This window comes from Protopterus annectens, chromosome 3.part0 (assembly GCF_019279795.1).
Source record: "Protopterus annectens isolate FY-2018-M chromosome 3.part0, PAN1.0, whole genome shotgun sequence".
Classification (NCBI taxonomy): Eukaryota; Metazoa; Chordata; order Ceratodontiformes; family Protopteridae; genus Protopterus; species Protopterus annectens.
In genome coordinates this window covers 1338889604-1338912458 of record NC_056731.1, presented here as the reverse complement: position 1 = coordinate 1338912458, position 22855 = coordinate 1338889604, and the positions used below count along the sequence as shown (strand labels likewise).

Here is a 22855-nt window from a genome sequence, read left to right as displayed (position 1 = left end):
ATCAAAACCTAAACCAGCCAGCCCTAAAGTACTGAATATTCTAAAGGAGGTAAAAGGAATCGAAGGCTGGAACTTTAGAAAAGGGATGAAGCAAACTACATAGAAATAAATGGAATTAGTGGAAACAATACATACAGAATAATGTTCAGGAGGTGCAGTGAAATTTAAAGCAGGGTATGTCTTGAGCAATTTATGTAATGTTGGAGTGAATGCCAATTGTTAAAAAAGAATACATGTATAATGCAAGAAACTAATGAAAAATGCTTAGCATAGTTTGTTTTATTTTATAACTGTAAGTGTATCCCAAGACATTGTTAAAGTTTTGTGTATTTGAATACAGTGTTAAAATAAGTAAAGTAACCTGACCTGACAACAGCATACACAAAATTATTTGACCAGAGTACTGACTGGTACTCCAAAATTCCATCAAATTAATCTCATCCTGTGAGAATGAGAACTGTACTGGTAGCTCATTCTGGGCAGCTCATTTGTCCATTTTAACTCTAGTCACAGATTTCAGAGCTTACCATAAACAGGATCTCCCTAACTAAAGGGGCTACTGGCTCCCTAAACCCAGATTTTCATCTTCCGCCTGCTGGTGATGGGCTGACGGTAATTTGACACAGCTATAGAAACACCGGGCCACTGTTCATTTGCATTTGTCTCAAGCTATGTCAAATTCACTACTTTTCTAGCTCTAGACTTGTCAGACTTATTTAGGATATACCTGAAATATTATTTATTCAAGAGGTGTTATTTAAAACCCAAGTTCTAGCACTAAAATATTCACTTTTTAGCATATCTTAATGCAACTGGATTTTACTTTTGTAGCATACTTTACTATTCATAGGTGGATAAAGCTGGAGGACAGAAAGAAATAAACTAATATCTTCCATCCCAGTTATGATACTGCTGTTATACTGTTGGTATAAAATATTTAACACAATTTCAGGTCTTTACTAACTGCAGTTAATACAGGTCTGAAAGCTCCCAACACCTCTGGAATGGTAATTTTCTTTGGTGCCTTGATTCTTACATCCTTTATGGCTAGCTAAATGAGAAGGCTTGCTCACATCTTTCTAACAATGACAGCATAACATAAGCAAATTAAAATCCAGAGTGGAAATAGTAAGAAAAAGCTTTTAAAGTGCTTACAAGTCCAAACTAGGAATAGAAAGAGTACACAGATGAAGACACTTCTGATGGCAGTTCATGAAAATCAAAACTAATAATTTCTTACATAACAAATTTTTCCAACAAATGCTGCATATACTTTCTTAAACATAGATTGTTGCATATACTTCCTTAAACATAGATATAATTTTTTATAGAAAAGGATAATGTGTTACCACAACATGTGTACAACTACATAAGATGAAACACTGTACTCAAAGATTAGCTGGTTTCAAAGTACCAGAAAGTACAGTTGTGTACACTCACCACAAATGTAGATGTTCAAGTGTATTCACTGTTGCGGTCATTACATTTGGGTAATCTGCTTGCAGGTTGCCCTCAGTTGGCCTGATTAACAAAGTCTTGGGTCCTGCATCAGTTGCTGTTCCTTCTTCCATGACGTCAGGTCGTCAGGGGTATAAAACATGCAGCCGACGCCATCACATCAGTTTTTCTTGTCCCAGATGTCAGGTGCCCCCCTAATGGGGAGCAAATAAACATAAAACCACAAAAGTGTACCTCCAACAAAAGGCTTTTAAGCATGGTAAAGGAAAGTAGAGGTATAGCCAGAAGAAGTTAGGGGGCAGGAGGGAGGGTAACCAGGACTGCAACAGTGAATACACTCGAACATCTACATTTATAAGTGTACACAACTGTACTATGTTCTTCGTGTTTCACTGTTGCAGTCATTACATTTGGGTAGATTTCCAAAGCTATGGTTGGGAGGAGGAGTTTATACAGCAATAGGGCCAGCTATAAGGCTCTGCAAGACAGCAGTGGCAAAGCCAACACTGGATTTAGAAAAAAATTGGCAAATGATAATACTTGGTGAAAGTAAGTACAGAACTCCAGGTAGCAGATTCTAGCATGTCAATGGTAGGAACACCTCTGAGAAAGGCTGCAGAAGTAGATGCCGCTCTAGTGGAGTGAGATCTGCGAGATCTGATCCCCTGGGGGATACATTTTCCATGGTGCTTATAGCAGAAATGAATGCAATGGCTTATCTATTTAGAAATGGTTTGTTTGAAATAGCCTTCCCCTCTGCCCCTGCAGCAAATGCTGCCAGCAGTTGTTCAGATTTTCTTCGAGGTTTGGTTCTGTCCAAGTAGAATCTAAGTTGTCTGTGCACATCCAAGGAATGTAGAATCCATTCCCTTTGTTCTGTGGATTGGGAAAGAAGGTTGGCACATGAATGGACTGATTAAGAGCCACACTGGATACTAATTTGGCATGATGGATTGGTCCTCAGTGACACCCTGTCCGCATGAAAGATGATGAAAGGCTCCACTGCCATAAGGACCTGTAATTCAGATATCCTTCTAGCTGAAGTGATTGCTAAAAGGAAAGCTGTTTTCCAAGAAATAAATTTTAAGTCTGCAGTAGCAGCTGGTTCAAAAGGAGGTAGAGTGAGTTTCTCCAATACAAAGTTAAGGTCCCAGGCAGGGGTTGGAGCTTTCCTGGGTGGTCTCAAATTTTTGGCCCCTCTGAGGTACTGCTTGAGCAGAGGATGAGAGAAGTGGGGAGGTTCTGTGTTATAATGAGCTGAAATGGCTGAGGCATGGATTTTAATGGAGGAAAAAGAATTATTGCCCTTGTGAAGCATCTCAGTTAAGTATTGCAAAATCTGAGGTAAATTGGGCACTGCTGTGCTCATCCCTTGTGAGTGGTTCCAGGCACAGAATCTTTTCCATTTTTCAGCATAAGATTTTCTAATACTAGGCCTCCTTGCCTCTAACATGACTTCCATCACAGGTTTGCTGAGGGATGATCAGGATGAGTTTAAGTAATTAGCAAGGCTGCAAGGTACAATGTTGGAAGCTGAGGGTGTAGAATCTGGTTCTCCTACTTAGACAGCAGGGAAGGGGTCTGAGGCAGGTGCCATGGAGATAACTGCGACACACTGTGCAGGAGGGGGTACAGTGCTGGCGTGGCCAGTCTGGAGCAATCAAAATCATCCTTGGTTTGTCCTGTTTGACTTTTAGTAGAACTTTGGAGAGCAGAGGCAGCGGGGGAGAAGGCGTAGATTGATAGGTTTTTCCAGGTGAAGGACAGAGCATCCACTTTCCAGACTTGTTTGTGGGGAGTCCTTGTGCAAAACTTGTTCAATTGGTAATTCTGGGGGGAGGCAAATAGATCTATGGCTGGGCTCCCCCATTTGCTTGTCAACATGCTGAAAATCCTTGGTTCCAGTTTCCACTCGTGTGTGTCCATGAGGTTTCTGCTAAGTCCGTCTGCCAGTGTATTTAATTTTCCTGGCAGGAATTGAGCTTGTAGGTGCACTTGGTAGCTCAAGGCTGTGTTCCACAATGCCATGGCTAGTCTGCAGATGGGGTAGGAATGTGTACCCCCTTGCTTATGTACCACATAACCGTGGTGTTGTCCATCTTTAACATTAGTTATCCTGGAAGAATGCAGTCCTTGAAGGCTGTCAAAGCATTCTGTACAGCTACTATTTCTTTTTGATGGATATGTAATTGCATTTGATTTGGGTTCCATTTGCCCTGAATGCACTTCCCTACCAGGTGAGCCCCCCCATGCATAGTCTGATGCATCTGTTGTTAGTGTTTGGGTGGCAGGGGGTAGTGTGAATGGTAGTCCCTTGTTTTGGTGGCAGGCCTCTGCTCACCAGAGGAACTCTAGGCGTAGGCAAGGTATGATAGGAATCATTGTTTCTAGGCTGTGAGAATGTTGACTCCATAGGCTTTTTAGATACCACTGTAGTTTCCTCATATGCAGTCTTGCATATGGAATTAGAAGAATGCAGGAGGCCATGAACCCCAAGGCTTGCAGTATTTGTCTTGCAGATAGCAGGGTTTTTGTGGCCACTTATTTGAAATTGGTTATCAAATGAATTTGCTTTTCTGGCGTGAGGTAAGCCATCTGGGAAGTTGTATCCAAGCTTGCTCCCAGGAATGTAATTTGTTGACAGGCTACCAGTTGTGATTTATTTTTGTTTATGGTGTACCCCAGACAAGTCAGAACCCTTGTTACAAATGCCAGATGATTCAAAAGTATGCCCTGGCTTTCTGCCTGAATTAGACAATCATCCAGGTATGGGTATATTTGAATACTTCTTTGCATGCAAAATGCAATAACTGGAGCCAGGCACTTTGTGAATACCCTGGGTGCAGTAGACAAGCCAAAGGGCAGTGCAGAGAACTGATAATGCATGTAGCCTGCTTTGAAGCGTAGGTATCTTCTGCAAGATTCCCTGACTGGGATGTGCAGGGATGCTTCTTTTAAATCTAGTGTTGCCAACCAGGTGTCTTTGCCTAGCATAGGAAGTAATTGGTGAAGAGTCAGCATATTGAATTTTGGAATCTCCAGAAAGGTGTTTAGAGTAGACAGGTCCAGGATTGGACGCCATGATTTGTCTTTTCTGGGTACCAGGAAAAGTCTGGAGTAGAAACCTTGTCCCTTTTCCTCTTCTGGTACCAGCTGAATAGCCCCCATGCTTAAGAGAGAAAGTACTTGTTTTTGAGCCTCTGCCCACTGATTTGGGGGGAGGTTCTGCCACCCATTTGGTGTTGGCAATGTGTGGAAATTAAATCTGTATCCCTGAGACACTATATTTAAAACCCATTTGTCCTGGGTTATTAGTTCCCAGTTCTTTGCATGAAGAGCAATCTTCCCCCCAAAGGGGCGGTCAGAAGATAATACTTGGAAATTTTTAAAAGGAAGTCATTGAGATTGTTTACCATAGGGGGTGTCTTATTATTCCCAGTTTGGAAGTGGAGGCCCCCCCACTGCTTAGTTCTGAGAGTCCCCTGGGACTGAAACCTGGGGTTTTTGCTGTGTCTGGGTTTGACTTGAGAAGACCTGGAAGGGACTGGAAAGGACCAATTCTTAGTAGGCCAGTGCCTACTAAATCTAGGAGGCTGTACTTGTAAAAAACACTTTAGCAGTTTGCATAGATTTAGCTTTATCTTCCATCTTTTTAAGAACTTATTCAGCCTTCTTGCCAAACAGGCAGTCCTGATTTAAAGGAGCATCCAACAATTTAGCTTTAACATGATCAGGCAAAGATTGTTTTTTAAGACAAGCATGCCTTCTAAGCACAGATCAAGTAACAGCAGACCTGCAGGAGGCCTCTAAAGAATCAAAAACACATTGCAAAGTATGTTTTCCAACTTTTCTTCAGCAGAATGCAATAAATCCTGTAAATCTTTATTTTCCACACAGTCAGGAATCAACATCATTTTCTGTTTAAGCAGTCCAATGACATGTTGCTGACATTTTAACATATGAAACTGGCAGTTTAAAGCTCTGATTGCCAAGGCTGCTGAAGTATAAACTTTTTTACCCCATCTATCCAGTGCCCTGGAGTATCTATCAGAAAGGGTAGGATTTTTAGCAGCGGAAGCCTTAATGCCCTTGGGCCCCTGAGAAATGGTCTCTGGATCTGCAACAGGATTTTTGAAAAGGAACTTGTGGGACTCAGGAACCCTGTAGTATCTGTCAGGTTTACTAGGAGCAGGAGGCAGGGATTCAGGGGCCAAACTGGATTCCGAGAAAACATCATCAACAATGTCTAGTAAAGGAAGTATAGCCAAAGGCCTATGCTGAGGCAGAAGGAGGAAATCCTTAAGCCTCTTTTTTTGAATCAGAAAATTCCTGGCTTTCCCAGTGAAAATGCTCCATTAAAGTATGTAAGGTTTCCCCAAAAGATAAATCCTCAGGAGGGAAAGCAGAAGGAATAGAATCCTCTGCATCAGAATCCTCATAAGTAGGTAAGGACATATCCAGGTCATCAGAATAGTCAGAAGAAACAGAATCCTAATCAGAAGATTCGTAATCAAGCTCAGCCCTAGGCTTCTTGGGGGGGGGGGGGTGACTACCCCTGATTAGAGTTATTAGATCTTCAGCCATTTTTATAATTTGTTTTTTAGGCATAGGAGCCTGAGCATGTGGCCTGGGCGTCGGTTTTTCAGACATGGATAGAGATTTAGGACTTAGTAATGAAGGAGGCGTTGATTTAATATGCAAGTCCATAGGCCTGAATACACCCTCAGAAGCCAGTGCCTGTACAGCGGCTCCGGACCCATCCAAGGTAGAGACATCCACGGGTTCCATGGTTGAAGTATCTCGTGGCATACCGGACTCCGAATGGGTCTCAGTAGAGGCCTGCGAATCAGAAGTAGTGGGTATCAGGAGCTGCAAAAGTGCCTGAGTACCAGTGAACTGAGAAGTGTCATTGGCAGTTTTGGACCTCGGCAGCCTCTCTCTGTCTTTATCTTTCCGTTTTTTCAGAATCCCGGTAGTCAGGTGGCTAACCAACAAAATTTCTGGATAATTAAACCGAGAACCGAAATATTTAGAGGCAACAATTAACAGACTACATACAGTACACTGATTAAATAAAGCACAAAACTGACAGCAAGGTACGTCGTGGTCAGGGCCTAGGCAAGGAATACAGTGCAAATGAAAATCTTTATAAGGTATTTGCTTTTCACAAGTACCGCAATTATTAACTTTTACTGACATCAGTAAGGAGCAAGAAAAAGTTTCCCCAATGGGGTACTTAGCTTTAAGTTGAAGACTTCGGTTATGAAACTCGAAAACGAAAATTTCAGGAGTCGGCCGACTGGCACTTGTGAACTGCTTCTGCTTCGGGTACCGCACAGCAAGAAAGACTGATGTAATGGCATCAGCTGCATGTTTTATATCCCTGATGACCTGACGTCATGGAAGAAGGGACTGCAAGCGACGCAGGACTCAAGACTTTGTTAATCAGGCCGACTGAAGGCAACCTGCAAGCAGATTACCCAAATGCAATGACTGCAACAGTGAAACACAAAGAACATTCAGTCTAACAATGTTTTCTGAAGAAGTCTACAACAAACTCAAAGCTATAAACAGCTTACAAATCCAGCTACTATACAAGCATGCAAGAAAAATATGCTCACAACCCTCAAAAATTCTGGGCCTCAATAAATGGTATACTGCATCCAGGAAAATCCACGACTCCAACCCCTGAGCTTCCAAGTAACCATAAAAACATTCCTACTCAGTTTAACAAATTCTTTACTGAAACAGTCCAGACCCTTGCCAATGCCCAAAACTGTACTAGCAGCCCCACACCAATAACTACCCCAACCCACCCCAATATACAAAACAGCTGCCCCAGTTTTCACCTCCACTCTGTATCCACCAAATCAATATCTCAACTCCTTGGTAAACTTAAACCAACCACTCTAGCAGCTGATAAGCTGCCAGCAAACTTCCTTCAGATCTCAGCTGAAGCTATAGCCTATCCTGTCTCTAGTCTCATAAACAGATCTCTCAGAATGCAAAGTCCCCACCTCATGGAAAAAGTACAGTGTTGTACCTACCATAAATGTAGATGTTCGAGTGCTAATACAGCTGCAGTCATAACAGATGGGTTCTCCTGCCATCAGGCGGGTCCTCGGTCGGCCGAATTCCAAAGTCTAGGTCCGGCGTCGGTTGTCGTCGCTTCTTCCCTGACGTCAGTGTGACAGGGGTATAAAAGAACCAGCAGACGTCATTTTCTTCAGTTTTTCTTGCCCCAGATGTCAGGTGCCCCCAGAAGGAAGGCAATACATAAATTTGTGTAATAAAGCAATGCCATATAATCAAAATACAGTAGATGCAAGCAAATACACCCTAAAAGAATACCCCAATCAGGTTGTATGAGGAGGTGTTAGCCAAAAGGCTTGTTCCAAGAGGGGAAGGTGGGAGGAAAACCTGGACTGCAGCTGTATTAGCACTCGGACATCTACATTTATGGTAGGTACAAAACTGTACTATATTCATCGTGCATACAGCTGCAGTCATAACAGATGGGTAGAATCCCAAAGCTAAGAAAGGGGTGCTAGGCACTAGGTGGAACTAGGCGGAGCCAGGATGCCCTGCAAGACTGCAGTGGCAAAGCCTGCTCTAGTTTTGGAGTATAATGGTAGGTGATAGTGCTTGGAGAAGGTATGCACAGAACTCCAAGTGGCTGCTTCCAAAATATCTTTGGTAGGAACTCCTCTGAGGAAGGCTGCAGAGGTAGCTGTGGCCCTTGTGGAGTGAGATCTGATGCCTGCAGGTACAGTTTTACCATGAAAAGAGTAACAACAGCGTATGCAGTGGGCTATCCATTTAGAAATTGTCTGTTTTGAAATTGGCTTCCCTTGAGCTCCTATAGCATGGGACACAAAGAGCTGATCTGATTTTCTGAAAGGCTTTGTTCTGTCCAAATAATATCGCAGCTGTCTGTGGATGTCCAAGGAATGTAGAAGTCTCTCCCCTTTGTTTTGAGGATTAGGGTAAAAGGTAGGTAAGTGTATAGCCTGATTCAAAGCTACCCTGTATACCACCTTTGACATAAAGGACGGGTTGCTTCATAAGGAAACTCTGTCCTGATGGAAGATGATAAAAGGCTGCACCGCCATGAAGGCTTGTAGTTCTGATACCCTACGGGCTGAGGTGATAGCCAGAAGGAAAGCTGTTTTCCAGGACAAATATTGCAAATCTGTTGAGGCAGCTGGCTCAAAGGGAGGCAAGGTCAGCTTTTCTAGAATGAAACTGAGGTCCCAAGCAGGTATTGGTTGTTTCCTTGGAGGTTTTATATTCTTAGCCCCTCTGAGGAACTGTCTTAAGAGGGGGTGAGAGAATAAAGGTGGATCAGTGTTATATTCTGCAGAAATGGCTGAGGCATGGATTTTGATGGAGGAGAATGAAAGTCCACTGCTTAGCAGCTCAGCTAGATACTGTAATATTTGAGATAAATTCAGTTTTCCAGGGTCCTGGCCCTTTTTCTCATTCCAGGCACAAAACCGTTTCCATTTTGCGGAGTAAGCTTTTCTAGTAGACGGCCTTCTGGCCTCCAAAATGACATCCTGCACCTCCTTGGAGAGTAGGGTCTGTTGTGATGTTAAGAAATCTTCCATGCGGCCAGATTGAGAGTTTTCAGCTGACTGTGAAGAGTTTTGTAACTGTGCTGAGTCAGAAGAAGAGGCATTAGACGTAGGGTCCATGGGGGGGAATGCGTCAGGCTCCTCAGGAGTGGGTACCAGTGCTGTCTTGGCCAGTCTGGAGCAATGAGAATCATCTTTGGTCTGTCTGCTCTGGTTTTTAATAGGACTTTGGGCAGCAGAGGAAGATGTGGAAAGGCATAAACTGTCATTGTTGTCCAACTGAAAGAGAGAGCGTCCACTCTCCAGGCCTTTGGATGAAAAGTCCTTGAGCAGAATTTTGTCAATTGGTGATTTTTATGGGAGGCAAAGAGATCTATGTCTGGCCTTCCCCATGCTTGAATTATTTCTGTAAAAACTTGAGGATGCAACTTCCATTCGTGTGGATCTGTCATATTTCTGCTTAGGTTGTCTGCCAGCGTGTTTTCCTTGCCTGGCAAGAACTGTGCTTGAAGTTCGATTTGTAATTCCAGAGCCATGTTCCAAAGTGACATGGCCAGCCTGTTATAGGGGGTATGAATGTGTTCCTCCCTGTTTGTTTATGTACCACATTACTGTGGTGTTGTCTGTCCTTATCAATAGTTGACCTGGATGCAGAAGGTCCTTGAAAGCTATAATAGCATTTATTACTGCTAGCATTTCCTTTTGATTGATGTGAAGGTGCTTTTCTTTTTGGGACCATTTGCCCTGAATGCACCGATCTGTCATGTGCGCCCCCCCAGGCGTAGTCCGAGGCGTCTGTTGTGATGACTTGATTTGCTTGAGGCATGGAAGACCTGTGTTTGTTTGGCATGCTTGAGCCCATCACAGAAATTCCTTTTGAAGGCATGGAATTAGTGGTATTATTGTTTCCAAACTGTGGCTGTGTTGAGACCATAGGTTTTTCGGGTACCATTGAAGTTTCCTCATATGCAGCTTTGCACATGGGATTAGTAGGATGCAAGATGCCATGAATCCCAGAGCCTGCAGGATTTTCCTTGCAGTCAGCCTGGTGAAATTTGCTAGTGTTCTGAAATATTGAGTTAGTTGCCCCTGCTTCTCTGGCATGAGGTAGGCCATCTGGGTGTTTGTGTCCAAGTTGGCACCCAGGAAAATTATTTTCTGAGAGGGTATTAGCCTTGATTTCTTTTTGTTGACTGTGTATCCTAGAGAATTTAACAACATTATTATAAAAGCCAGATGTTTCAGAAGTATGTGCTTGCTGTCCGCTTGGATCAGGCAGTCGTCCAAATATGGGTATATTTGTATCCCTTGAAGTCTGCAGTAGGCAATTACCGATGCCAGCCATTTTGTGAATACTCTGGGCGCAGTAGATAAGCCAAAGGGTAATGCAGAGAATTGATAATGGATTAAACCTGCAAGAAATCTGAGGTATCTTCTGCAATTCTGTCTGATTGGGACGTGCAGGTATCCCTCCTTGAGGTCCAATGTTACCAGCCAAGACTCCTTGCCCAGCATGGGAAGAAGCTGCTGTAATGTGAGCATCTTGAATTTTGGTACGAGTAAAAATGTGTTTAGGATGGATAGGTCCAAAATAGGTCTCCAATCTTTTCCCTTCCTTGGTAACAGGAATAGTCTGGAATAAAAACCTTGACCTTGTTCGTGAGTAGGCACCTCTTGAATAGCTTTCATGTCCATGAGATCTGAAATTTGTCTTTGTGCCTCTGCCCTTTGATTGTGTGGCAGGTTTGGCATGCCTCTCATTTTTGGAAGGGTGTGAAAATGGAATCTGTAGCCTCTGTTTATAATGTCCAGGATCCATTTGTCTTTTGTGACAATATGCCAATTTTTTGTAAATAATGCCAGCTTTCCGCCTAAGGGTGCTGCCATTTGAGCCTTGCTTGGCATGCAAAGGGGAAAGTCATTGGGCTTGCTTTATGAATGGCTGCGAACTATCCTCACCACCTCTCTGTGTAGGAGCTTGCCATTGTCTGCCTCTAAAAGATCCTTGAGATTGCCCTCTGCCCCACGGGCGTCTGTATCTACCTCTTTGGGGTCTTGTCTGTGGCTGGAAAGGACCAATTTTTGGAAGGCCAATTTCTACTGAAACGTGGTGGTTGTACCTGTAGAAAATCTTTCACTGTTTGCAATGATTTAGCCTTTTCCTCCATTTTCTTTAATACCTCCTCAGCTTTAACACCAAATAATACATCCTTTTTTAGAGGGGCATCTAGTAATTTAGCTTTGACATGATCTGGTAAAGTTTGCTCCTTGAGCCAGGCATGTCTACGTATGACTGATCCTGTAACAGCAGCTCTACATGAGGCCTCTAGAGCATCAAAACCACATTGCGAGGTATGTTTTCCCACTTGTTCTGCATTATGCATCAAATCCTGCAACTCCTTTAAGTCTGGTTGTTCAGGTTGTGACATTTTACTTCTCAACTGTGATAACAGAAACTGTTGGTACTTTAGCATATGGAACTGGCAGTTTAATGCCCTCATGGTTAAGGTGGCCGAGGTGTATACCTTTTTTCCCCACCTTTCTAAGGATCTGGAATCTCTCTCGGAAGGTAATGGATTTTTAGCAGTGGAGGCCTCAATTCCCTTGGGGCCCTGTGAGATAGTTTCTGGGTCAGCCGCATGGCTTTTGTATAAAAATTGGTGTGAGTCAGGAACCCGGTAGTACCTGTTAGGCTTAACTGGGGCTGGAGGTAAGGAATCCGGGTTTAGGCAGGCCTCCGAGTACACATCATCTAGTATGTCTAAGACAGGAGGTATAGCCAGAGGCCTGTGCTGAGGTAGCAACAGAAAATCCCTAAGCCTTTTCTTGGAATCTGAGTACTCTTGGCCTTCCCAGTGGAAGTGCTCCCTTAAGGTATGCAAGGTTTCCCCAAATGAGTAATCCTCTGGGGGGGAGACAGAGGGAATGGACTCCTCCGCATCAGAATCTTCAAAAGGGGAGTAGGAATGTTCCTGTTCATCAGAGTGCTCTGAAATAATGGAGGCCTGGTCAGAGGAAGGGGATTCTTCCTCCACTCTGGGCCTTTTGTCTGTGGGGGTTGAGAACCCCTGATAAGAGTAATTAAATCCTCAGCCATTTTAAGCATCTGTTTTTTAGGCATGAGGCCTGGAGAAGGGCCCTGAGTAGCTTGTCTCTTAGAATGCATGGCTGCTTTAGACTTAGTGAAAGCCTTGATGGAAAAAGAGGAGGAAGGTCTGAAGACACCTTGAGAGGAGGCAGGCCTGTCTGCATTTTGAGATTCACCACCAACAATGGCTTCGGTATCTGTAGTCGGGGTGTGGGCCGAGGAGCATGCGACCTCGGGTACAGGAGACACCGCCAATAAAGTGTTGTCGGTAGGCAGGGGCTGCGTAGGCGCCTCACTGAGAACCGGACCACCTGTAGTCGGCTTTGGCGTGGTGTCGGTAGAGGCCGCGGACCTCGTGTGTCGGTCCTTATCTTTGCGTTTTTTAGATAAAACTGGAGTCGGAGTATCCGACGACATAATATAGTTAAATATTTTGCCAAAATTGTGCTGGGCGAACTCCGCCAGACGCTTAATGGTGCATTTGTTGAATGTAGCACAAAAACGACAGACTGAAACGTCGTGGTCTGGGCCTAAGCAAGGAATGCAGAGGGAATGAAAATCCTTATGCGGTATTTGCTTCCCACATGAAATACAATTATTAACTTTGTCTGACATCGGTCTGAGGCAAGAAAAGTTTCCCCACGGGGTACTTAGCTTTAAAGAAGACTTCGGTTGCAAAATTTTCATAATTTCAGGAGTTGGCCGACCGGCACTTGCGAACTGCTTCTGCTTCGGGCACCGCGCGGCAAGAAAGACTGAAGAAAATGGCGTCGGCTGGTTCTTTTATACCCCTGTCGCACTGATGTCAGGGAAGAAGCGACGACAACCAACGCCGGACCTAGACTTTGGAATTCGGCTGACCGAGGACCCGTCTGACGGCAGGAGAACCCATCTGTTATGACTGCAGCTGTATACACGATGATAATCATATTTAATTCCACTGCACAAAGGAGGCAACTCCTAAGAGCTCACCAACTATCGCCCAATAGCAATGCTACCACCTTTATCCAAAATATTAGAAAGAGTTGTTCATACTCAACTAATACAGTACCTGCAGAACAACCTACTCTCCAAATCCCAGCATGGCTTTACACCTTCCTATATTACCACGACAGCACTACTATCATTCACCAACATAGTTAACCACCACAGAAACAAGGGTCTATTTGTTTCTTCCATATTCTTAGACCTATCAAAAGCCTTTGACATGGTAAACCACAGTCTGCTTCTTGATACCCTATCCACCCTAAATATAAGTCCTTCCTTTATATCATGGTTCAACAGCTACTTATCTGACTGTCAGCAAGCAGTCCTATGGCAAGACCAATTGTCCCCCCTGTTACCAGTAACCATAGGAGTCCCTCAAGGATCCATCCTTGCACCATTGCTGTTCTCTCTATTTACAAATCCGATCTCTTCATCCTCTTCCACTGCCTCAATAGTACAATATGCAGATGACACTATCCTCATATGTGCTGCCCCTACCCTTAGTGAACTGCAAACCCTTACCCAAAATAACTTCACCCCAGTAAAAACTTGGTTCACTAACATCAAACTTCTTCTTAATCCCAAAAAAAAAAAATACTAATTATTTTCAGCCCTGGCAGAGGCTCCTCCCCTAAATAATAATTTCACCATTGGCTCCAAAGAAAACATTCAAATCAGTCCAGCCACACACACTAAACTGCTTGGCGTAGAAATAGACAATAACCTGAGGTTCGACATCCACATAGCAAAACCATAAAGAAAGTTAATAAAAAACTTGGGTCTCCTCTACAGGAACAAAGAGTTAATGACAAAACACACCAAAGTAACCATCACAAGGACTCATCTTCTATCCACCCTCCTCTATGCCTCCCCCATCTTGACCAATCTCCAACAAACTGATCTAAACAAAATGGAATCTTGCTACAGCAAGATTGCTAAGTTTGCTACTGAAGTCTCATATAGGTCCCACCACTGTCTATCCCTTAAGCAATTCAACTGGCTTGAGTTGCCTCATATACTTCTGCTCAATCAACTCTCTATAGCACACAAACTCTACTACCTTCCTGAGATAACTCCAGCACTTCAGCACCTAATTTAGCCCCACATTCCCTCTAGAGCCTTAAGATCTAGTAACCAGAACCTCATAACTGTCATCAAACATAAACACGAAGCTGTTAAGTCCATCGTTGCCAAAACCTGGAACACACTACCAAGCCAAATAACTTCTACCACCTCCTTTAGCCAATTCAAAACACTCCTGAAAACCCACTAAGTAACTGGCTATGCTCATGCCACTCACCAGGCTAATCCATACCAAGAGAATTTGTCAGGGTACAGCTATGTATAAACAGTTTCTCCCCTGAAAGCTTCCAAATCGGTATACATTTACCTTACAAAACTTATAACTGCAAAAGAAAAAAAATGTACCTTAAGATTGTCTACTGTAAGAAATGTTAATCACTAGCATGATGTCCTATTGTGTGTATATATGCTATGTGTATGTTTGTTAATCACCAGCATGTTGTCCTGATGTGTACATATGCCATATGTATGTATGTTCTACTTCTTTTTACTCTCATGTAATGTATTATAATGTGGAGCTTTTCTCCCCGGACCTCCGCTGAAAATGGACCTGTGTCCAGTTGGACTTTCCCGGTAAACAAATGTAAAATAAAATAAAAATAAATAAAGTCATAACCACTTGTAAAGGCACCAGAAGCTAGTATCATATTCATTTTATAATTGATTTATTATACATTAGTGACAGCTACTAACCTTATCTTGAGGTGCGGCTCCTTCCTTGTTCCATGGCTGAAGTGTCTCTGTGATTGCATCAGGAATTAGAGCGAACGCAGGACCAGCAGCGCCTCCACATTTACACACCAGTAACAAAAGGGGTACAACTGTCAAAAAAGACAAACACTAGGTCAACGAGGAAATGTAGCACCTTCTGAAACAAAGTATGCAGGGGAAGTACTACTACTGTTACCTATTCTACAAAAGTAGATAAATATTTAGCTGCAATGAATTTAATATAGCTAGTGTTCCATGCTTTAAAAGTAATATGACGGTTAAGGATAAACATGCATAACACAATGCTAAAACAGACAAAGTAAGAAAATAAACTGTCTTGATTACTTACGAAGGAGCAATAAAAATGCAAGTATCATCAGGCCAATAGCTCCACCTCCAAGTACTGCACTACTTTCACGTCGATAGTCTGCACAGTGTATGCCATCTACGTGGCATGAGCATACATGCAACTTCAGTATCTGTTTCTCAGTGCACATTAAGCCTTGTCGATCGCTTATTTGAAACTGAACTTCATATTCCTTAGGCCACAGTGGTTTTTGACGTACCAATTGCATGCTTGTACCTTTGAAAGACAGTATCAAGTAAAATAAGTATATACATACATACACACACACACATATATATATATTATATATATATATATATAAACCGTACATACCTAAACAAATAAAAACACAAAACCAAAGACTTGTAAGACATCCACATAACTTTCAATTTTTTAACTACTTTTGGGGGCACAATAATCTTTTGAGCAGTTCATATTCAAACCAAAACTTAAGGAAAGCCATTCCTCAAAAACTGTATTCCTGTATCTACAAATGAAGCTTGAAAAGCACACCTGCAACTATGAATACAACAGCACCTCTGCAGAATCCATTTGCTAATACAAAAGAAAACTTTTTTTTTTTTTATTAAAATGCAGCACGTTAGTCCGAGTTGGTCAGCCATGACTTCACGGAGGATGGCTGTCCCTCCTCCTTTATTGCATTTCATCTCCTTGTTAATTTATCAAAGGCATGTTCTGTTATCTCATCTGGGGCATTGTGAAATTTTGGGTTTCAACTTAAAAGTATATTTGGTCATGTATGAGAAGTGAACTGGTCACGTTCTGAAGCAAGTATAGGTACTACTTCCTTATCGTACACAATACAGCTCTCTGACAATTTTCTTAGCGCTGAAATCCCCTACCATGACATCATGAAAGGCTAAGCTTTCTATGCTTTGCTACCAAAACTAATGTATTGGCTACTGTATTTCCATTCTAAATGCAGCAGTAGGAGTTTCTTACCTCCTACAAAGACAAGTTATCAACTAGGTCTTACTGGTGAAAGACCCTACATTGAAAATTATCATGTGGTAATACAGTATACATATGACAAAGTAAGAAGCTACCCTTCTACGGAATTATACTGTTTCTACTTAGGCAGAATGGTTTGCAGTTGCAAGTAAATCATTGCCCAAACATGCAATGACATCATTTTGTTGGTGTGACTATGCAGAAAAACTGAGTCAACAATGAAACTAAAAAATCAAAACCCATTATACTCATTTTTGCAAGACTACCTGCACCTTTAACATGAGGAATATAACCAAGAATATTCTAAAAATAAAGATGCCTCAGAGCATGACCAATATACTTTAATTGCCAATACCTTAGTGACCCAAAGTGCAAAAATGGGAAAAAGAGGTTGTGGATGGATGGATGGATGGATCCTAGAGCTCTCACTGCTTTCCTCAACTTTTATTAACATTTTAAATATGCATTTAACATGTACAAACTGCACATCTTTGAAAACTAACAAAAAAAAAATAAACAAAAATATACTATCCTATCTGTACAAACTACACATTACGTTTAAACTTAAAAATATACTGACATACTAAATTCATAAAAAACATTCAAATACACCATAAATAGTTAAAGAGGAGTGTCTATTAATAAATATAGTTTTGTCCAGAATTTGAATTTTACAGCAACATTTTTATATTGCTTTAACTGCATTAGTTTCATTTTGGCACACAACACTGGCGACTCTTGTACATGCCTTTCTTCTAGGTGTTTGTTATGGTATTCTGAGCAATACATAACACCAAAGGAAAAGAAAACTACAGTTGTGTACCTACCATAAATGTAGATGTTCGAGTGTACTCAATGTTGCATTCATTACACTTGGGTTATCCTGCTGGTAGGCGACCCGCAGTCGGCCCGAGTTCCAAAGTCTTGGTCCGGCGTCGGTTGCTGTCGCCTCTTCCTTGACGTCAGTGCGCCAAGGGTATAAAAGTTGCAACAGACGCCATTTTCTTCAGTTTTTCTTGCCCCAGATGTCAGGTGCCCTCAAATAGGAATGCTGGAAAGATAAAATCATGCCAAAAACATGCATATATTACTATAAACATTTTCTTCATCTACAGGCAAATACACCACTTAGGTAGTATAGAGATGAGAAGTACAGAAAAGTCCCACCAATGAAAAAAGAGGGATGGTGGGTGGGTAACCTGGACTGCAACAGTGAATACACTCGAAAGTACAGTTTTGTACCTACCATAAATGTAGATGTTCGAGTGCTAATACAGCTGCAGTCATAACAGATGGGGTTATCCTGCCGTCAGGCGGGTACTCGGTCGGCCGAATTCCAAAGTCTAGGTCCGGCGTTGGTTGTCGTCGCTTCTTCCCTGACGTCAGTGCGGCAGGGGTATAAAAGAACCAGCCGACGCCATTTTCTTCAGTTTTTCTTGTCCCAGATGTCAGGTGCCCCCAGAAGGAAGACAAAACATAAACTTATGTAATAATGCAATGTAATATAATCAAAAAACAGTAGTTTGCAAGCAAATACACCATAAAAGAATACCCCAATCAGGTTGTATGAGGAGGTGCTTGTCATAAGGCCTGTCCCAAGAGGGGATGGAGGGAGGGAAACCTGGACTGCAGCTGTATTAGCACTCGAACATCTACATTTATGGTAGGTACAAAACTGTACTATGTTCATCGTGCATACAGCTTGCAGTCATAACAGATGGGTAGAATCCCAAAGCTAAAAATGGGTGGTAGGCACTAAGTGGAACTAGGAGGAGCAAGGATGCCCTGCAAGACTGCTGTGGCAAAGCCCGCTCTAGATTTAGAGTATAGTGGAAGGTGATAGTGCTTGGAGAAAGTGTGCACAGAACTCCAAGTGGCTGCTTCCAAAATATCCTTGGTAGGAACCCCCCTGAGGAAAGCTGCAGAGGTAGCTGTGGCCCTTGTGGAGTGAGATCTGATGCTTGTAGGTACAGTTTTTCCATGAAATGAGTAACAAAAAATGTATGCAGTGGGCTATCCATTTTGAGATTGTCTGTTTGGAAATAGCCTTTCCTTGAGCACCTGTAGCATAGGACACAAAGAGTTGCTCTGATTTTCTGAATGGCTTTGTCCTGTCCAAATAATAACAAAGTTGTCTGTGAATGTCCAAGGAATGTAGTAGTCTTTCCCCTTTGTTTTGTGGGTTAGGATAAAAGGTAGTTAAGTGGATAGTCTGATTCAAGGCTACACTGGATACTACCTTTGGCATAAAGGAAGGGTTAGTTTGTAAGGAAACTCTTTCCTGATGGAAAATGATGAAAGGTTGCACAGCCATGAGGTCTTGTAGTTCCGAAACCCTGCATGCTGAGGTGATAGCCAGAAGGAAGGCTGTTTTCCATGACAAATATTGCAGTTCTGTTGAAGCAGCTGGCTCAAATGGAGGTAAGGTCAGTTTTACTAAAATGAAGTTGAGGTCCCAAGCAGGTACTGGTGGTTTCCTTGGGGGTTTTATATTCTTAGCCCCTCTGAGGAACTGTCTTAAGACAGGATGAGAGAATAAAGGAGGGTCAGTGTTGTATTGTGCAGAAATGGCTGAGGCATGGATCTTGATGGAGGAGAAGGAAAGTCCACTGTTTAACATCTCAGCTAGGTACTGTAATATTTGAGGCAAATTTAGTACCCAAGGATTCTGGCTCTTTTTCTGATTCCAGATACAAAACCTTTTCCATTTGGCTGAGTAGGCTTTTCTAGTAGAAGGTCTTCTGGCCTCCAAGATAATATCCTGCACCTCCTTGGAGAGGAGGGTCTGTTGGGAAATCAAGGAATCCTCCATGCGGCTAGATTGAGGGTTTTCAGCTGACTGTGAAGAGATTTGAAGTTGTGCTGGGTCAACAGAAGAGGCACTAGAGGCAGGATCCATGGTGGGGAATGCGTCAGGCTCTTCAGGAGTGGATACCAGTGTTGTCTTGGTCAGTCTGGAGCAATGAGAATCATCTTTGGCCTCTCTGCTCTGGCTTTTAATAGAATTTTGGGCAGCAGAGGAAGAGGTGGAAAGGCATAGACTGTCAATGTTGTCCAATTGAAAGAAAGTGTGTCCACTTTCCAGGCCTGTGGATGATAGGTCCTTGAGCAAAATTTTTTCAGTTGGTAATTTCTGTGGGTAGCAAAGAGATCTATGTCTGGCCGACCCCATGCCTGAATTATCTTTGTGAAAACTTGAGGATGCAACTTCCATTCGTGTTGATCTGTCATATTTCTGCTTAGGTTGTCTGCCAGCGTGTTTTTCTTCCCTGGCAGGAATTGTGCTTGAAGTTGGATTTGCAATTCCAGACCCGTGTTCCAAAGGGACATGGCTAGTCTGCACAGCGGGGAATGAATGAGTTCCTCCCTGTTTGTTTATGTACCACATCACTGTGGTGTTGTCTATCCTTATCAATAGCTGGCCTGGATGCAGTAGGTCTTTGAAGGCCATAATAGCATTTTGTACTGCTAGCATTTCCTTTTGATTGATGTGTCGGTGCTTCTCCTTTTGGGACCATTTGCCCTGAATGCACTGATCTGTCATGTGCGCCCCCCAGGCGTAGTCCGAGGCGTCTGTTGTGATGATTTGATTTGCTTGAGGCATGCAGAAGTGGAGACCTATGTTTCTTTGGCATGCTTGAGCCCACCACAGAAATTCCTTTTGAAGACATGGAATGAGTGGTATAATTGTTTCCAAACTGTGGCTGTGTTGAGACCATAAGTTTTTTAGGTACCATTGAAGTTTCCTCATATGCAGCTTTGCACATGGGATCAGCAGGATGCAAGATGCCATGAATCCCAGAGCCTGCAGGACTTTCCTTGCAGTCAGCCTGGTGAAGGTTGCCATTTTTCTGAAGTACTGAGATAGTTGCCCTTGCTTCTCTGGAGTGATGTAGGCCATCTGGGTGTTTGTATTCAAGCTGGCACCCAGGAAAATTATTGCTTGAGAGGGTATTAGTTTTGATTTCTTTTTGTTGACTGTGTATCCCAGAAAGTTCAACAATTTTATTACAAATGCCAGGTGTTTCAGAAGTATGCGCTTGCTGTCCGCTTGGATCAGGCAGTCGTTCAGATGTGGGTATGTTTGTATCCCTTGAAATCTGCAGAAGGCAATTACTGATGCCAGGCATTTCATAAACACTCTGGGTGCAGTAGATAAGCCAAAGGGCAATGCAGAGAATTGATAATGGGTTGAACCTGCAAGAAATCGGAGGTATCTTCTGCAATCTTGTCTGATAGGGACATGCAGGTATGCCTCCTTGAGGTCCAATGTTACCAGCCAAGACTCCTTGCCCAGCATGGGAAGAAGCTGTTGTAATGTGAGCATCTTGAATTTTGGTACAAGTAAATATGTGTTTAGGATGGATAGGTCCAAAATAGGTCTCCAATCTTTGTCCTTCCTTGGTACCAGGAATAGTCTGGAATAAAAACCTTGACCCTGATTTTTTGCAGGTACCGCTTGAATAGTGTTCATGTCCATGAGAGCTGAAATTTGTTTTTGTGCCTCTGCCCTTTGATTTTGTGGCAGGTTTGGCATGCCTCTCACTTTTGGAAGGGTGTGAAAATGGAATCTGTAGCCTCTGTCTATAATGTCCAGGATCCATTTGTCTTTTGTGACAATATGCCAATTTTTTGAAAATAATGCCAGTTTTCTGCCTAAAGGTGCTGCCATTAAAGCTTTGCTTGGCATGCAAAGGGGAAAGTCATTGTGTCTGCTTTCTGAATGACTGTGATCTATCTTCTCCACATCTTGGTGTAGGTGCTTGCCATTGTATGGCTCTAAATGATACTTGAGATTGCCCTCTACCCCTCGGACGCCTGTATCTACCTCTTTGAGGTCTGTCCATGGCTGGAAAGGACCAATTTTTTGAAGGCCCGTTTCTGCTGAAACGTGGAGGTTGTACCTGTAAGAAATCTTTCACTGTTTGCATTGATCTTGCCTTTTCCTCCATTTTCTTTAGTACCTCCTCAGCTTTAACACCAAACAATACATCTTTTTGAAGAGGTGCATCTAGTAATTTAGCTTTGACATGATCTGGCAAGGTTTGCTCTTTGAGCCAAGCATGTCAACGTATGACAGACCCTGTAACAGCAGCTCTACATTAGGCCTCTAAAGCATCAAAACCACATTGCAAGGTATGTTTACCCACTTGCTCTGCACTATGCAACAAATCCTGCAACTCCTTTAAATCTGGTTGTTCAGGTTGTGTCATTTTGCTTTTCAACTGAGATAACAAAAACTGTTGATACTTTAACATATGGAACTGACAGTTTAATGCCCTCATGGTTAAAGTGGCCGAGGTGTACACCTTTTTCCCCCACCTTTCTAAAGATCTGGAATCTCTCTCTGAAGGTAATGGGTTTTTAGCAGTAGAGGCCTTAATTCCCTTGGGACCCTGTGAAATAGTTTCTGGGTCAGCAGCATGGCTTTTGTATAGGAATTGGTGTGAATCAGGGACCCGGTAATACCTGTCAGGCTTAACAGGAGCTGGAGGCAAAGAATCTGGGTTGAGGCTGGCTTCTGTGCACACATCATCTAATATATCCAAATCAGGAGGGATAGCCAGAGGCCTGTGCTGAGGAAGCAAGAGAAAATTCCTGAGCCTTTTCTTGGAATCTGAGTAATCTTGGCCTTCCCAGTGAAAGTGTTCCCTCAAGGTATGCAAGGTTTCCCCAAAAGAATAGTCCTCAGGGGGGGAGACCGAGGGAATGGACTCCTCAGCATCAGAACATTCAAAAGGGGAATATGAATATTCCTGGTCCTCAGAATGTTCTGAGGTAATAGAGGCTTGGTCTGAGGAAGGGTAGTCTTCCTCCAATCTGGGCCTTTTGTCTGAGGGGGGTTGAGATCTCCTGATAAGAGTAATCAAATCCTCAGCCATTTTGCGCATCTGTTTTTTAGGCATGGGGCCTTGAGAGGGGCTCTGTGGAGCTTGTCTTTTAGTTTTCATGGCTGCTTTAGATTTTGTGAAAGCCTTAATGGAAAAAGAGGAAGGCCTGAAGACACCTTGAGAGGTGGCAGGCCTGTCTAAACTCTGAGTTTCCCTGCCAAGAGTGGCATCGGTATCTGTAGTTGGAGTGGGGGCCGAGGAGCCTGCGACCTCGGGCACAGAAGACACCGCCAAAGAAGCGTCATCGGTACTCAGGGGCTGCGTAGGCACCTCACTGAGAACCGGAGCACCTGTAGCTGGCTTTAGTGTGGTGTCGGTAGAAGTCGCGGACCTCGTATGTCGGTCCTTATCTTTGCGTCTTTTACTCAAAACTAGAGTCGGAGTATCCGACGACATAATGTAATAAAATTTTTTACCAAAATAGTGTTGGGCAAACTCCGCCTGACGCTTAATAGTGCGTTTGTTGAATCTAGCACAGAAACGACAGGCCGAGACATCGTGGTCTGGGCCTAAGCAAGAATTGCAGAAGGAATGGAAATCCTTATGCGGTATTTGCTTCCCACATGAAATGCAATTATTAACTTTGTCTGACATCGGTCTGAGGCAAGAAAAGTTTCCAACGGGTACTTAGCTTTCAAGAAGACTTCGGCTGAAATATTTTCGTAAATCTCAGGAGCTGGCCGACCAGCACTTGCGAACTGCTTCTGCTTCGGGCACCGCGCGGCAAGAAAGACTGGAGAAA

The 22855-nt window shown here is 43.0% G+C and overlaps 1 protein-coding gene across 1 annotated transcript in view; it reads right to left on the bottom strand.

Annotated features, from left to right (window-relative positions):
* Positions 1-22855, bottom strand: part of LOC122796737 (desmoglein-2-like) — a 1662953-nt gene that overhangs the window by 45259 nt on the left and 1594839 nt on the right. The window contains exons 12-13 of the mRNA XM_044065446.1: positions 15254-15487; positions 14887-15014 (exon numbers count right to left, since the gene is read on the bottom strand). Of these exons, the coding sequence (XP_043921381.1) occupies positions 14887-15014; positions 15254-15487 (362 nt within the window). The remainder of the gene's footprint in view (positions 1-14886; positions 15015-15253; positions 15488-22855) is intronic.